The 14,329-nt window shown below is 38.8% G+C and overlaps 1 protein-coding gene across 1 annotated transcript; it reads left to right on the top strand.

Moving 5' to 3' along the window:
- Window positions 1-275: 275 nt before the first annotated feature.
- On the top strand, window positions 276-1,088 carry LOC112199681. The gene has a single exon (XM_024340658.1). The coding sequence runs from the start codon at window positions 276-278 to the stop codon at window positions 1,086-1,088; it is 813 nt and encodes a 270-aa protein (XP_024196426.1).
- Window positions 1,089-14,329: the final 13,241 nt, after the last annotated feature.

Raw genomic sequence — 14,329 nt, 5'->3', positions numbered from 1 at the left:
TCCTCAACTGCTATTCCCACCGTTGCTAATCTTCTCTCCATCAAACTGGACCCTACCAACTACTCTCTTTGGTTGGTACAGATTGTCCCTATTTTGTAGAGTCGAAATCCTCTCCATCAAACTAGACCCTACCAACTACTCTCTTTGGTTGGCACAGATTGTCCCTATTTTGTGGAGTCGAAATCTTATCAGCTTTGTTGATGGCACCAACAAATGTCCTTCTCCATTCAAAACCACTGCTGATGGGAAACCTACTAAAAAAGTGAACCCTGACAATGATGATTGGATCCAAAATGATCAATTGGTCCTTAATTAGCTGGATTAACGGCTCCCTCACGCCTTCAGTTCTTGCTATTGTGGCTCGCTCTCCCTCATCTCCTGCTACCTGGTCTTCTTTGGAAAAATGTTATGCTTCTCAATCTCATAATCAAATTCTCCAATTACAAAGTGAACTCCTTCATACTACTCGAGGTGACTTGTATATTTCTAATTATCTTGATAAGGTGAATATTGTTGCTGATAATCTTGCTCTTGCTGGCCACCCTGTTTCTGATGATGATCTTGTTGCAATTATCATGAATAACGTGGGACCTTTATATGAGAATACTGTCAGTTCTGCTCAGGCCAGAGACACACCTATAACATATGATACTCTTGAAGCCTTGTTACTCAGTGCTAAACGTAGGCTTAATGCTCAAAATTCTCTGGTTGATTCTGGTGCAACGGCTCTGGTTGCCTCTCGTCCTCGTGGTGGTGGACGTGGTGGTCGTGTTTTTCAATCTGGAGGTCGTCATTCCTTTTCTGGAGGTCGTGCTTCTTCACACATGCATCCTTCTATGCCTACGATTGGTGGGCGTGGTTTTTCTTCTAGCAGTCGCACTGGCTCTGTTCTTGGTCCTGGTCCTTCTCAAGGCAGCTTTTCTACTCAACATGGTGGTCAGTTTAGTCAGTTTCATGGTGCTTCTACTTCTCAGACTCCTCGCCTCACTTGTCAAATATGTGGACGTGGTGGTCATTCTGCCTTGGATTGCTTCAGCCGTTTGAATCTTGCTTATGAAGGGCGTACGTGTTCCCACTCATCGTCTTAGTGCCATGGTTGCTCAAAATTCTCCTCACTTTCCCCCCAGAACTTGGCTATTAGATAGTGGCTTGAATGCTCATATCACCCCAGATTTGTCTAACTTGGCCAACCCTCGCGAGTATCGCGGCCCTGATAATGTTGGTGGTGTTGCTTATGGTTCAGGTTGTCCCATTAAACATATAGGTTCTACTACTTTTTCTTCCCCCTTAACTTCCTTTTAACTTAATAATGTCCTAGCCTTCATTGTCCAGATTGTTAAAAACCATATACATGCTCACAACATATGCACACAATCATAAAAGGGATTAAGGCTTACCTTCAGCAATCACTGGCATGGATTCCATCTTATGCTACAAACACGAACACTGAATATGGCCTTCTGTTACTTACCAACTTGCTTCTCAATTGACAGAACAATATGCAAAACGTCGGTAGTAATCAGGGACCAATTCATCTGTATATATAGGTGACTTAAACCTCAAGAAGCTTCCCATTAAAGCTATCCATATCGGTTTAGGTTTCCTAGTTAGATTCTTAATGTATCACAACTTGTAGCCTTCCTTGTAGACTAAGCAATAGATTACTATCCTTAATGAATTGATACACTATTCATTAAGTCACTAGTATTGATTTACTGTTTGTATCCATGTTAAACTAGGATTGATATTAAGCTAATCATCAATTACTTTATGATGATATGTGTTATGTCCATATTTGATCTTACAATCTCCCCCTTGGACTCACACATATCATGCTCGATGATTTGCACCAGAGAACATCAAAACCTACTTAACTTACTGAAGTGCGCGCCAGATAACAAACTTAAATCGAAAATCCATTCCAACATGGTCAGATCACAGTTACTTATGCAGAGCAAGAAACAGTATACATTTTAACAAAAATGCAGAGTTTCAAAACCACAAACACAAGCTCCTGCAATCCACATATGTCAAACCAGAAGTGATACAATATATGTTAATGTGTATCAACAAGTAAACATATATTAGGTCCTACTTTATGTTTCTAAAACCAAAAACTCAAGCAAATTTACTGAACACTGATGGCTTAAAGATATTGCTTGAACCTTAACATCATGCTTCACATGATTTAAGCCATCTGATAGCAAGTATAACTTTAAACACAAAATCGATAATTTTCAGAACATTCAACAAAAACTGCAGTAATAACCAAAATCTGAAAATACCTCAAAATTTATTAATAATAAAATCTGTCATTACAAACAAGTTGTGATAAACAAAATAAAAGATCACAACTAAAACACAAGAACTCAAAAAACCTTAGAATTTTAAATGCTCCAACTGGACTAACTCTCTACTGAACCTAAGCATCTAAATTAGCTAAAATTCCAATGCTTGCTGTATGTTTCTGGAATGCTGCTACTGACAATGCCTTAGTGAAAGGATCTGCTAGCTGTGAATTTGTGTCAATACTCAAAACAGCTATTTCACCATGCTTTACTCTTTCTCTAACACTGTAATACTTTAGATCAATATGCTTGGAATTATTTGACCTTTTACTGTTCTTGCTAAAGAAAACTGCAGCCTCATTGTCACAATAAATCACAAGTGTTCCAGCCACAATGTGACTCAATACTTTGGTCTGCATGAGAAAATTCCTAATCCAAAGTCCTTCACACACAGTTTCATATACTGCAATAAATTCAGCTTGCATAGTAGAAGTTGAAACAAGTGTTTGTTTCATGGTTTTCCAAGCAATAGCACCTCCTGCAAGCATGAACACATATCCACAAGTCGACTTCTTGAAGTCTGGATAATTCCCTGCAAAATCCGAGTCTGAGAATCCAATGAGTTTCAGATCCTCCACTTGCCTATAAACTAGCATGTGACTTTTAGTTCTCTGCAGGTATCTCAACACTTTCTTCCCAGCTACCCAATGTTCATGGCCTGGATTAGATTGGAACCTTGATAAAATCCCTACTGCAAAAGACAAGTCTGGCCTAGTGCAGACTTGTGCATACATGAGACTTCCTACAAGTCTGGCATAAGGCTTTGACTCCATATTTTCCTTTTCAACATCACTATTGGGACTTTGCTTCTTAGTTAGCTTATCTCCTTTGGACATGGGAACTTCTCCAGCTGCACACTTCTCCATACCAAATCTCTTTAAAACTTTGGTAATATAATTCTGTTGAGACAAACCAAGTAGTCTCTGTGCCCTATCTCTTTTAATCTCAATACCTAGAACATAGGATGCTTCTCCTAAGTCTTTCATGTCAAAATTCCTTGACAGAAAACTCTTGGTATCTTTAAGCAATTTAATGTTACTGCTAGCCAAAAGTATATCATCCACATAGAGTACCAGAAAAATAAAATTGTTCCCAACAGTCTTCAAATAAACACACTCATCAACAAGATTTTCTGTAAATTCAAAAGTAGAAATCACATAATCAAATTTCTTGTACCACTGTCTAGAAGCTTGTTTTAGGCCATAAATTGATTTTCTTAACTTACACACTAAGTTTTCACTTCCAGCTTGTACAAACCCTTCTGGCTGCCTCATATAAATCACTTCATCTAGTTCACCATTCAAGAAAGCTGTTTTAACATCCATCTGGTGCAGCTCCATATCAAAATGAGCCACCAAAGCCATGATTATCCTAAACGAGTCTTTTGTAGAAACTGGAGAAAAAGTCTCAGTAAAATCAATGCCCTCCTTCTGTGTAAAACCTTTGGAAACTAATCTTGCTTTATGTCTCTCTACGTTGCCATTTGCATCTCTTTTGGTTTTGAAAACCCATTTACAACCTATAGGCTTCTGGTTGGGGTCAGGTTCAACTAATTCCCAAACTGCATTTTGACTCATGGAATTAATTTCTGCTTCCATTGCTAGCTGCCATTGATGAGATTCACTACTTTCAATGGCCTGATTAAATGTAGTTGGATCATTGTCCTCTGCACAGTCCATTTCAATTTCTGCTTCTTGTAGATAAACAATGTAGTCACTCTCTTCCCCCCCATAAGTTGGTTTTCTTGCTCTCTGTGATCTTCTAGGTTGAGCTACTGGAGGATTTTGAGGTTCAGTTACTTGACCAGTTACGTGGTCAGTTACTTGGTCAGTGACATGGGCAGTGACTTGACCAGGTACAGTTACTTGGGTAGTTACATGGTCAGTGACATGGGCAGTGACATGGGCAGTGACTTGATCAGGTACAGTTACATGGTCAGTGACTTGGTCAGTTACTCGACCAGGGACAGTTACTTGGTCAGTGACATGGTCAGTCACTTGACCAGTTACTCGACCAGGGACAGTTACTTGGTCAGTGACATAGTCAGTTACGTGACCAGTGACATGATCAGTTACATCTTGTTCTAAAGGCAATGCTACACTTAAATTCTCATCTGACACAATTTCCTCAAAAACTGAGGTTAAATCCTCAAGGTTTGTATTGTGAACTTTTTCACTTAGAAACTTTACTTGATGTGTTTCAAAAATTCTAGGTGAATGATGAGCAGAATATAACTTATAGCCTTTAGATTTATCTGGATAACCTACAAAATAGCAACTAACAGTTTTGGGGTCAAGTTTATTCAAGCTTGGATTATAAATCCTAGCTTCTGCATGACATCCCCAAACATGACAGTGATGAAGACTAGGTTTCCTGCCACACCAAAGCTCAAAAGCAGTATTTTCTATGGCTTTGCTAGGTGTTCTATTGCAAATATAATTTGCAGTTTTTAAAGCCTCACCCCACAGAAATTTAGGCAAACCAGTTGTACACATCATACATCTAACCATGTTCAAAAGAGTCCTATTCTTTCTCTCTGCAACACCATTCTGTTGTGGATTATAGGGTGTTGTGTATTGAGCTTTAATTCCATTGTCTTGCAAAAACAAGGCAAATGGACCCTTTTGTTGGCCGGATTCAGTGTACTTTCCATAGAACTCTCCCCCTCTATCTGACCTTACTGTTTTGATTTTCTTTTCTAGTTGATTTTCTACCTCAGACTTAAAGATTTGAAAGGCTTTCAATGCTTGTGCCTTTTCTGAAAGTAGATAAATATAACTGTATCTAGAAAAGTCATCAATGAATATGATAAAATACACATTCCCACAGATAGTTTGATGCCTAAATGGTCCACATATATCAGTGTGTATGAGTTCTAATAAATTTTGGCTTCTATATGCAGTCTTCTTTCTAGTATTAGTTATTTTTCCCTTAAAGCATTCAACACAGTCTGTTAGATCAGAAAAATCAAGTTCATTTAGGATGTTGTTTTTCACCAAAATTTTCAGTCTCTCTTTTGAAACATGGCCGAGTCTTCTATGCCATAAAAATGCAGACTTTTCATTTAGTTTGGTTCTTTTAACACCTGTTAAAGTGCTAGTACTGTTTGTGTTATCTTCAACAAGTAAAATTTCTTGTTGAGCCATTGAACAACTTAACTGTAAATAATCATTCGAGATAACACCAGAACCAATTTGAACAGAATTTTTAGAAATAAGAATTCCATTACTATCAATAACAAGTCTACAACCAGATTTTACTAAAAGAGAAACTGAAACCAAATTCCTTCTCATGGAAGGTACATAAAAAACATTGTCCAAAACTAACAATTTTCCTAATCCTAAATCGAGCTTTAAGGTTCCAATAGCCTTGACTGCCACTCTCATGCCATTGCCTACACACAGGTTCACTTCATCACTTTTTGGGATTCTCCTCCTTATGAATCCCTGCAAAGAATTAGTAATATGAATAGGTGAGCCTGAATCTATCCACCAAGACTGTGGTTCAACATTTATAAGATTAATTTCTAAAGAAAAAACTGTATTAGAAAAAATCTTACCCTTTTTGGCTAACCAATTTTTATAGCCAGTGCAGTCCTTTTTCATGTGTCCTACTCTTTTGCAAAAGTAGCACTTGAACCTAAATGGCCTATTTTCCTTGGCCACTGCAGCTGTTGAACTCTTAGTTATGGCTTTGATAGGCTTGAGCTTATTTTGGGGCTTTTTCCTTTTAGGCTTCTCAATGAGGTTAATGGTTGTAGCAGGTTCCTTTTCTTCCTTGATCCTAGATTCTTCATCCACACAGATGGATATAAGTTCATCTAGAGTCCAATTTCCCTTTTGAGAGTTGTAACTGGTCCTAAGATGACTAAAACTGTTAGGCAAGGAATGTAGTGCATAATGCACTACCTGCTCATCCCTAACCCCCATCAAGAGCTCCCTGAGTCTGCCATTTATATTGATCATCTTCATAATATGCTCTCTAACTCCCCCTGAACCCATGTACTTCAAATCATGAAACTCCTTGGTTAGCCTAGCAGCTTCTGCCTTTTCACTTTCTTTAAACTTAGCACCTATGAGTTCCAAAAAATCTGATGCTAGCTCAGGTTCTTCTATACTTCCTCTGACAGTCTTGGACATAGAGGTACGAATGAGGTTCTTAGCCATTCTATTGGATCTATGCCACTTCTTGTAAAGATCAGTTTCCTTCTTAGTGCTCTTTTCAGTTAACTCTTCAGGTTTATCCTCAGTGAAGCAATAGTCTATGTTCTCATGCATTCCCATATAGTTCTCTACAGAATCTAGCCAAGCTCTATAGTTGGTTCCAGTTAGCATCAAGACACTGTTCAAGTTCATGTAAGAGTTACCTAAGGAGCAAAACAAAAATTCGTGTGAGTTCTCAATTTGTAAAGAAAATAACTTTAAGTTTTCTGTGTTTTATTTAGCTTTAAGCAACCAAAACAAGAACATACAGAAAACCTAAACAATCCATACTTGCATTCATATCAGTCCATAACCAAAAATAATGTTAAGCAACACTTTTGAGCAGAAGCATAACATCCTGGAGTTCTTTATCAATATACCATGTTCAATGAAAACAAGTTATCCAAAGAAATTTATCCACATCTTTAGACAGAAGAAAAATTTCTAAGTATCCGTATTTATTTTCATCAAGCACGCATATTGCTGTTTTGTATTCTAAAACCATACTTGACCACTTCTTTGGAAGATAAAACTGAAGCATAGTTTTAAAACACAAAACACAATTTCAGTTTTGTTATTCGATCAGTTACTTGATTAGTTACCTGACCAGTTACTTGGTCAGTGACCTGGCCAGTTACATGGTCAGTGACCTGGCCAGTTACATGGTCAGTGACCTGGCCAGTTACATGGTCAGTGACCTGGCCAGTTACTTGGTCAGTGACCTGACCAGTTACTTGGTCAGTTACCTGATCATCGTTTTCTGCCAACATCAATGAAGAATGCTTTGTGCATCATAATCACTTATGCCAACAGAAAACCACAAAACCCATGAGCTTTTAACTTTATATTCTACCCAGATTCATCCTTGTAAGAAAATTAAGCTCTCATATCTGTCAATTTTAATAATGTGTAAAAAATTCTGGGAGATTTTTGTTCTTCATGCAATTTTTACACAATCACAGATACAATACCATATCATCAATCAATTCATCATGCATATTCAAGCACAATCAAAATTGTTTCGATTCCAAGAAACCACAGAACAATCAAGAAATTGTAAATTTCATCCGGTCACCATCTACTCTAACCTAACGCACGCCGGGAATGCTACTACTGTTCTTGAGCACAATCAAAAACTCAATTATCATGCTATGAATCGAAATCAATTTCACAGAAAAACTTGTATTTGCTTTTTCCCCAATTTGCTGCTAAAAATCACAGCGGAAGCGTGAATTTGATAATTAACCAGATGCAGCAATCGACTTAAGTAACTTACTTTGATCAGTTACATGGTCAGTGACTTGGTCAGTTACTTGACCCGTAAAGCAAAAACCTTTTTTTTTTCTTTTTTTTTATGTTTGTTTTGCAAAACCCTAAAACGATTTTGATATATGTGAGCCTATGCTCTGATACCAATTGTTAAAAACCATATACATGCTCACAACATATGCACACAATCATAAAAGGGATTAAGGCTTACCTTCAGCAATCACTGGCATGGATTCCATCTTATGCTACAAACACGAACACTGAATATGGCCTTCTGTTACTTACCAACTTGCTTCTCAATTGACAGAACAATATGCAAAACGTCGGTAGTAATCAGGGACCAATTCATCTGTATATATAGGTGACTTAAACCTCAAGAAGCTTCCCATTAAAGCTATCCATATCGGTTTAGGTTTCCTAGTTAGATTCTTAATGTATCACAACTTGTAGCCTTCCTTGTAGACTAAGAATAGGATTACTTACCTTAATGAATTGATACACTATTCATTAAGTCACTAGTATTGATTTACTGTTTGTATCCATGTTAAACTAGGATTGATATTAAGCTAATCATCAATTACTTTATGATGATATGTGTTATGTCCATATTTGATCTTACACAGATGCCTCCGGCCACCAATATTTTATCGCTTAATAAATTTTCTCTCGATAATAATTGTTATTTTGTGCTTCACCCGAACTTCTTTTCTGTGAAGGACTCGCAGACGGGAAGGACGCTTTTCCACGGGAGGAGTGACAATGGTTTCTACATTTTTCATCTTGGTCAAGGTCGTGTTCCTAGTCGTTTCTTCGCTTTTCTTGGTGTTCGTGTCAATGCTCAACTTTGGTATTCAAGACTTGGTCATCCTTCATTGCCTAGTTCTTTTGAGTTTTTGTTCGTCATGTCAGTTAGGTAAAAGCACGAAGTTGCCTTTTCAATTATCAGAGTAGGGTCATCATGGGTCGGGCTAGGGATGGCCCTACCCTAAATTTTAGGGCTTAGCAGGGTAGGACACGGCCAGGCCTAGTCAAAGTCAACAAAATTTAGGGTCGGAGCTTAAATATGCTAACTCTTACCAGCTCGAAAGAGCCGAGCCGCTAGGGCCGAAAAGGGGCGGGTCGAGCCGGCCTTCCGAATAGGGCCGTATTGGGCCAAAAAAGGCCTTATTTTGTTTAACAAAAGAAATAAAAAAAAATTCTCAAAATGTGGCCCAATGGTTATATAGGTAATACAAGACTCATCGTTTTTTGTTGATCATATTTTATATATATATATATATATATATATATATATATATATTGGAATTAACAAAAATTAAAGAAAATAAAGCTTAGGAAATCAATTACAAAGAAAGAGATAAATTGTATGTTCTAGAAAAAAAGAGAAACATATTTTAAAAATAGAAAAAAAATAGAAAATGGTTAGGGCTTAATTGGGCGGGCTTAAAGAGCCCGGACTTCATTTGCATGGCCCATACCCTACCCTATTTGAGCAAGGGTCGAGCCGACCCGCCCTAGATCAAGGGCAGGTGGGGCTTATGGCCGAAGGGTCAAATGATGACCCCTATATCAGAGTTCGTTTCCAATAAACCTTTTGAATTCGTGCATTTGGATGTTTGGTCTTCATCATGTTTATCCATTCAAGGTTTCAAATATTTTGTTATTTTTGTGGATGATTTTTCTCTCTACTCTTGGATTTTTCCCATGAAGTTAAAAAGTGAAGTCTCCTCACTCTTTATTAAATTTCATGCTTATATTTCTAACGTTTTCTCTAGTAGTATTCAATACCTTCAAACAGATGGAGGGGGTGAGTATCTTAATCGATAATTGCAAATTTTTCTTGCCTCTAAAGGCATTCATCATCGCATATCTTGTCCTTATCATCCCGAACAAGATGGACTTGCAGAACGCAAGCACCGCCATCTTGTTGATACAGGACTTACACTTCTTGCTCATGCCTCCATACCTACTAGATATTGGTTGATGCTCTTAACATTGCTCTCTACCTTATCAATCGTTTGCCAACTAGAGTGCTGAATAATATTTCACCCTATGAAAAGCTTTTTCAATATTCTCCTAAATATGATTATTTGCGTGTGTTTGGGTGTGCTTGCTACCCATATCTTCATCCTTAATTATAACTCTACGAAGCTTCAATTTCGTTCTAAACAATGTGTTTTTCTTGGTTATTCTTTAAACTATCATGGGTATCATTGTCTTGATTTGTCTACAGGAAAAGTATATTTGTCTCGCCATGTTGTTTTTAATGAAACTATGTTTCACTTTCGTAAAACCATTGGTACTTCAACCATAGGGGTGTCCCTTGCTCTAGAGTTCATGTCACTACCACTCACCTGACTTGATGCACATAGTCTCGCAAGCGTACGAATCGTTGTCAAGTAAGGGAAGTATTAAAACCTTTATTATCATACCTCGGGGATTAGTGGTTAACCCACAATCCTTAGATAGTCGGAACTAGAGTCACTAAACAAATCAAGGAAAAAGTAAAAGAAAATAAATAAAAATTCTATTCTAAGGCACCAAGCCTTAGCAATGCTCAGCTCTAGTTTTCACCAAAGCCTAATGAAAACTAAGAGCCCAGTGGTGGATATGCACAAATGAGTCTAAAATTGTAGGAAGTTTTGAATTGTGAATTAACTAAATTAAACGCAACCGAAAAGTAAACTAAACAACTAATTAACAAACAAGAAAATTAAATTCGGATTTCAAATTAATGAAAACATGGGAGTGTCGGATGATTCACACTAACTATCTTGCAAATATCGATGCCAATTTCACAAATGCATGCATTTCTTATATGTGTTGAATCCCGTATCTAGTACAGGTCAAGGCTACTAAACCAATTATCTTTTCGGTGTATTGACTATGTCGGTTAAGGCCACAACCAACTCTCTAATTTGGACATTATGCCGGTTAAGGCCGCAATATCCAAAATTAGAGGCCTAGAAAGCAAGATAATAGAGACCCAAGTAAGCTTAGCTACAATTAAACTAGCTAATAGTCACCACACTTAAATCCTAGATGTCATAAGACTAATAAGTTGTCAATTTATCAATCTATTCATCACAATTGCCAACAACATGATTTCAAAGGTTGACAAAGCCTAGAAACATGCTTCTAAGGACCAATAAATTCGGATTTAAAGCATACACAATGAAAATTGCATTTATTAAAATTAAAGCCTCAATATTTATACAAGATGAGTTAGGGCTTCCCAATCCTAACTCCCAAAATTGAACTACTCACTACCCATACTCAAATACATCATCAATAGCAAATAAAATTATAGAATAGATAATAAGGAAGAGAGGGGAGAGTTAGCTTGGTCACTTCTAGCTATGAGCTAGTACAAACCAAGCAATTTCTTCACCCAACTACCCAAAATGAAAGTGTGGTGCTCTTGATATGATTCCTTGAGGCTTGAGTGAGTCATTCTTTAAATTCCTAAAATAAAACTAGAGAAAATGTAGAAAATGGAGGAGGAGAGGGGGAAAAGAGCAACCCAAAGGGGCTGCCTCTGTTTTGTGGTGTGACTGCTGTTCAAGAGAGAGGGTCTCGAATCATGGGGTGGCTGTGAATATGTATGTATAGGTGGCCCGTCTCTAGGGTAGAGAAAGGGATAGAGATGCGTCGGGCAGGGAGAACAGAAACGGCGCCGTACTGGAGAGGTCGTAGAAAGAAAAGGATAAGTTGCCACATGGCAGCATTTAATTGGCTCCAGTCAATTAAGCAAAGCCATGCTTAATTGTTGCACACACATGATGGCTGGCTACTTGATTAATTAATCAAGTTAGTCAACTGTTTCTTCACTTCATTTCTTTATTTTCTTTTCTTTTCTCTCCATACACATTCACATATATATTTTCGGAGGGCATCGACTATGGTTGAGTTGGTGTTGACTTTTTGTCTTTTTGTTGAAAATTCCATTTTGCTCAATTTTCCACAATTTTCTCTCGATTTCCGTAATTCCGCTTATTTCCTACACAATAAATAAAATTGGATAATTATATTATAATTGATTTGAAGATTAACTTATTTATAGTGTTTTAGATACAATTACATACATATAAATGCGTGTAATCACCACTCCTTCCCCCACACCTCCTATTCAGGTATACACTTGTAACCCTAATAGAAAGGTTGTTACTTATAATTATGATTCTAATGTTGCAGGTTTGCCTCCACCTTCTCAACCCAACAATTCTACTCCTCCACCACTGCCCAATGACTCTTCCACCACCATGTCGTGTCTTCTCCATTACCTCTACCAAAAAATTTCCTTCCTTATTCCCCCTCTATATCTTCTGCTCCACCCTGTTCTTTACCCTCTGAGCCACCTCCAACCATTACACCTCAAGAGGGGTTTGTCTACTACTCGCACTATAGTTACCCGAAGCCAAAATAATATAAGGAAGCCTAATCCCAAATATGCACTTCATGCCTCTGTTTCTACTGATTCGGTTGAGCCTTCTTGTTATAGTTAAGCTGTTAAACAGGTACACTGGCGTCAAGCAATGAACGATGAAGTCAATGCTCTTCAATGTGTTGTCACTTGGAATTTAGTTCCTCTTGTGCCTTGGATGAATGTGTTACCTAATAAGTAGGTGTTTCGCATTAAACGCAAGTCAGATGGTACTATTGATCACTTCAAGGCTCGTCTAGTAGCTAATGGATTTCATCAACAAGAGGGTGTGGACTATGATGAAACTTTTAGTCCCGTTGTTAAACACTCCACCATTCGCCTTATTCTTGCAATTGTAGTGAGCTTTCGGTGGCCTACTCATCAACTTGATGTTCAAAATGCTTTCCTTCATGGTTATCTCTTTGAGGATGTGTATATGTGGTAGCCTACAGGTTTCGACAGGACCGACCCTGAAATTTCACCCTGAAATCCGAGGTGGCCATGCGGGGCCTACTTCTAGGGGAGGTTCTGCCGAAAGTTTGGGTAGTTTCCGATGTGATATTGGATATTGGACGAATTATTTGTGCGAGGGGTTTTCGAGTTTTGTTTTAGGATCATATTTATTTTGGAATCGTCATGTAAGAGTTATAGTTGTGTACATGGCGACGTATCGAGCTACTGGTTGATGAGGAAATCCATATGCGTGGTCGCCTAAATCGTACTGTGAGTGGACTTTTGTTTTAAGTAACGATGCATGCATTTATTTCTCGAATTAATGCTTTACTTATTTATCATAATATTTGTCGAGCATATTAATCGGTTTTGTATATTATTTGGTATTTTGGTATTAGAAGTGTAATTGTCTTTCTACAGATTTGGGTAGTCCACTTTTATGGGAAGTTCTGCCAAATTTCTGGTAGAATTTCTTTTAAGGTGGGCCCATGTGGGGGTGGTCAATAAATTTGACCCTGCAATCAAGGCAATTAAAGAGAAGTAATGGCAACAGTAAATGCAACAATTGATGTAGCCGTAAATACGACGATAAATGCGACATTCAGTATGACAATCATGGCCGCCAATAAGTGACGATTATTGCAGGAGTGAATACGGCCTTAATGGTGGCGTGCCGCTCAAGTCACTGCAACTTGCTGTGCAAGTTTACTTGCAGCCCACGCCTATAAATAGGCTGCTCGACGTCGAGGTAAGGCATCGAATTCCTACTATTTCTACTCCACAATTAAGAAACGTACTGACTTAGGCATCGGAGAGTTTTCTGCAGGTACCCCTCCTTCTCCTCGAGCTGACGGTCAAACTCCAGGTCAACGCTCGAGGGAAGCTTCTCGATTGTTCCCGGTCAGCTCCCGCTCAGTCCACATTCATTGGTGAGTCAAACTCCTCAACGGAATTTTTCGTCACCAACAAGTGGCGCCGTCTGTGGGAAACACTTTTCCCTAAAAAGTGATGGCGGGAGCTGCCCCTGACGGGATTCCATTTCTGTCACTGAGGACTGGTAGTGATGAAATTCCTCCCCACCAGCCACCGAACGGGTCCATCCCGAGTCCCATCGGCGACCTGAACTTGCCTCCGGCTGACGAAATGCAAAGGCTAAGGCAGGAACTCGAGCAATTGCGGAGGGAAAAGCAGGACTGCGAGGCTCGTCGACGACGAAAACTTGAAAGGATCTTACAACTTGACAGTGATTCGTCAGACGACGACGCCGTCGGCGACCTCCATCAAACTAACAATGGAGTAGCAAATGCAGGCGCCAGCGGCGTTATGGGAGGAATCTTTGGTGGACCCCTCGTCGAGGGGGTGGGAGGCATGGCAAATGGAGGGCAGAACGGAGCCGGAGTAGGCCAATCCAAAAGGGCGCGCAATGAATCGTGGACCAAGAAGATGGAAAAAATGATTGATTCATGCAAACGTGCCGGCCCTCGAGAGCTGGCGGCGGAAATCGCAAGAGACGTTGGTAAGTCGCCGTTTACTGACGACATTTTAAACGCGGCAAAACCTCGCTTGTTTACCACGCCGTTATTCCACAAATACGACGGAACGACCGATCCGGTAGACCATATCAAGGGGAACAA

This window comes from Rosa chinensis, chromosome 4, assembly GCF_002994745.2.
Source record: "Rosa chinensis cultivar Old Blush chromosome 4, RchiOBHm-V2, whole genome shotgun sequence".
NCBI lineage: Eukaryota > Viridiplantae > Streptophyta > Magnoliopsida > Rosales > Rosaceae > Rosa > Rosa chinensis.
The sequence above is the reverse complement of the archived record's forward strand: the minus strand, read 5'-3'. Positions and strand labels throughout refer to the sequence as shown.

Excerpts from the sequence above, each read along its gene's own strand:
- LOC112199681 (XM_024340658.1), top strand. The coding sequence starts at position 276 with ATGATGATTGGATCCAAAATGATCAATTGGTCCTTAATTAGCTGGATT.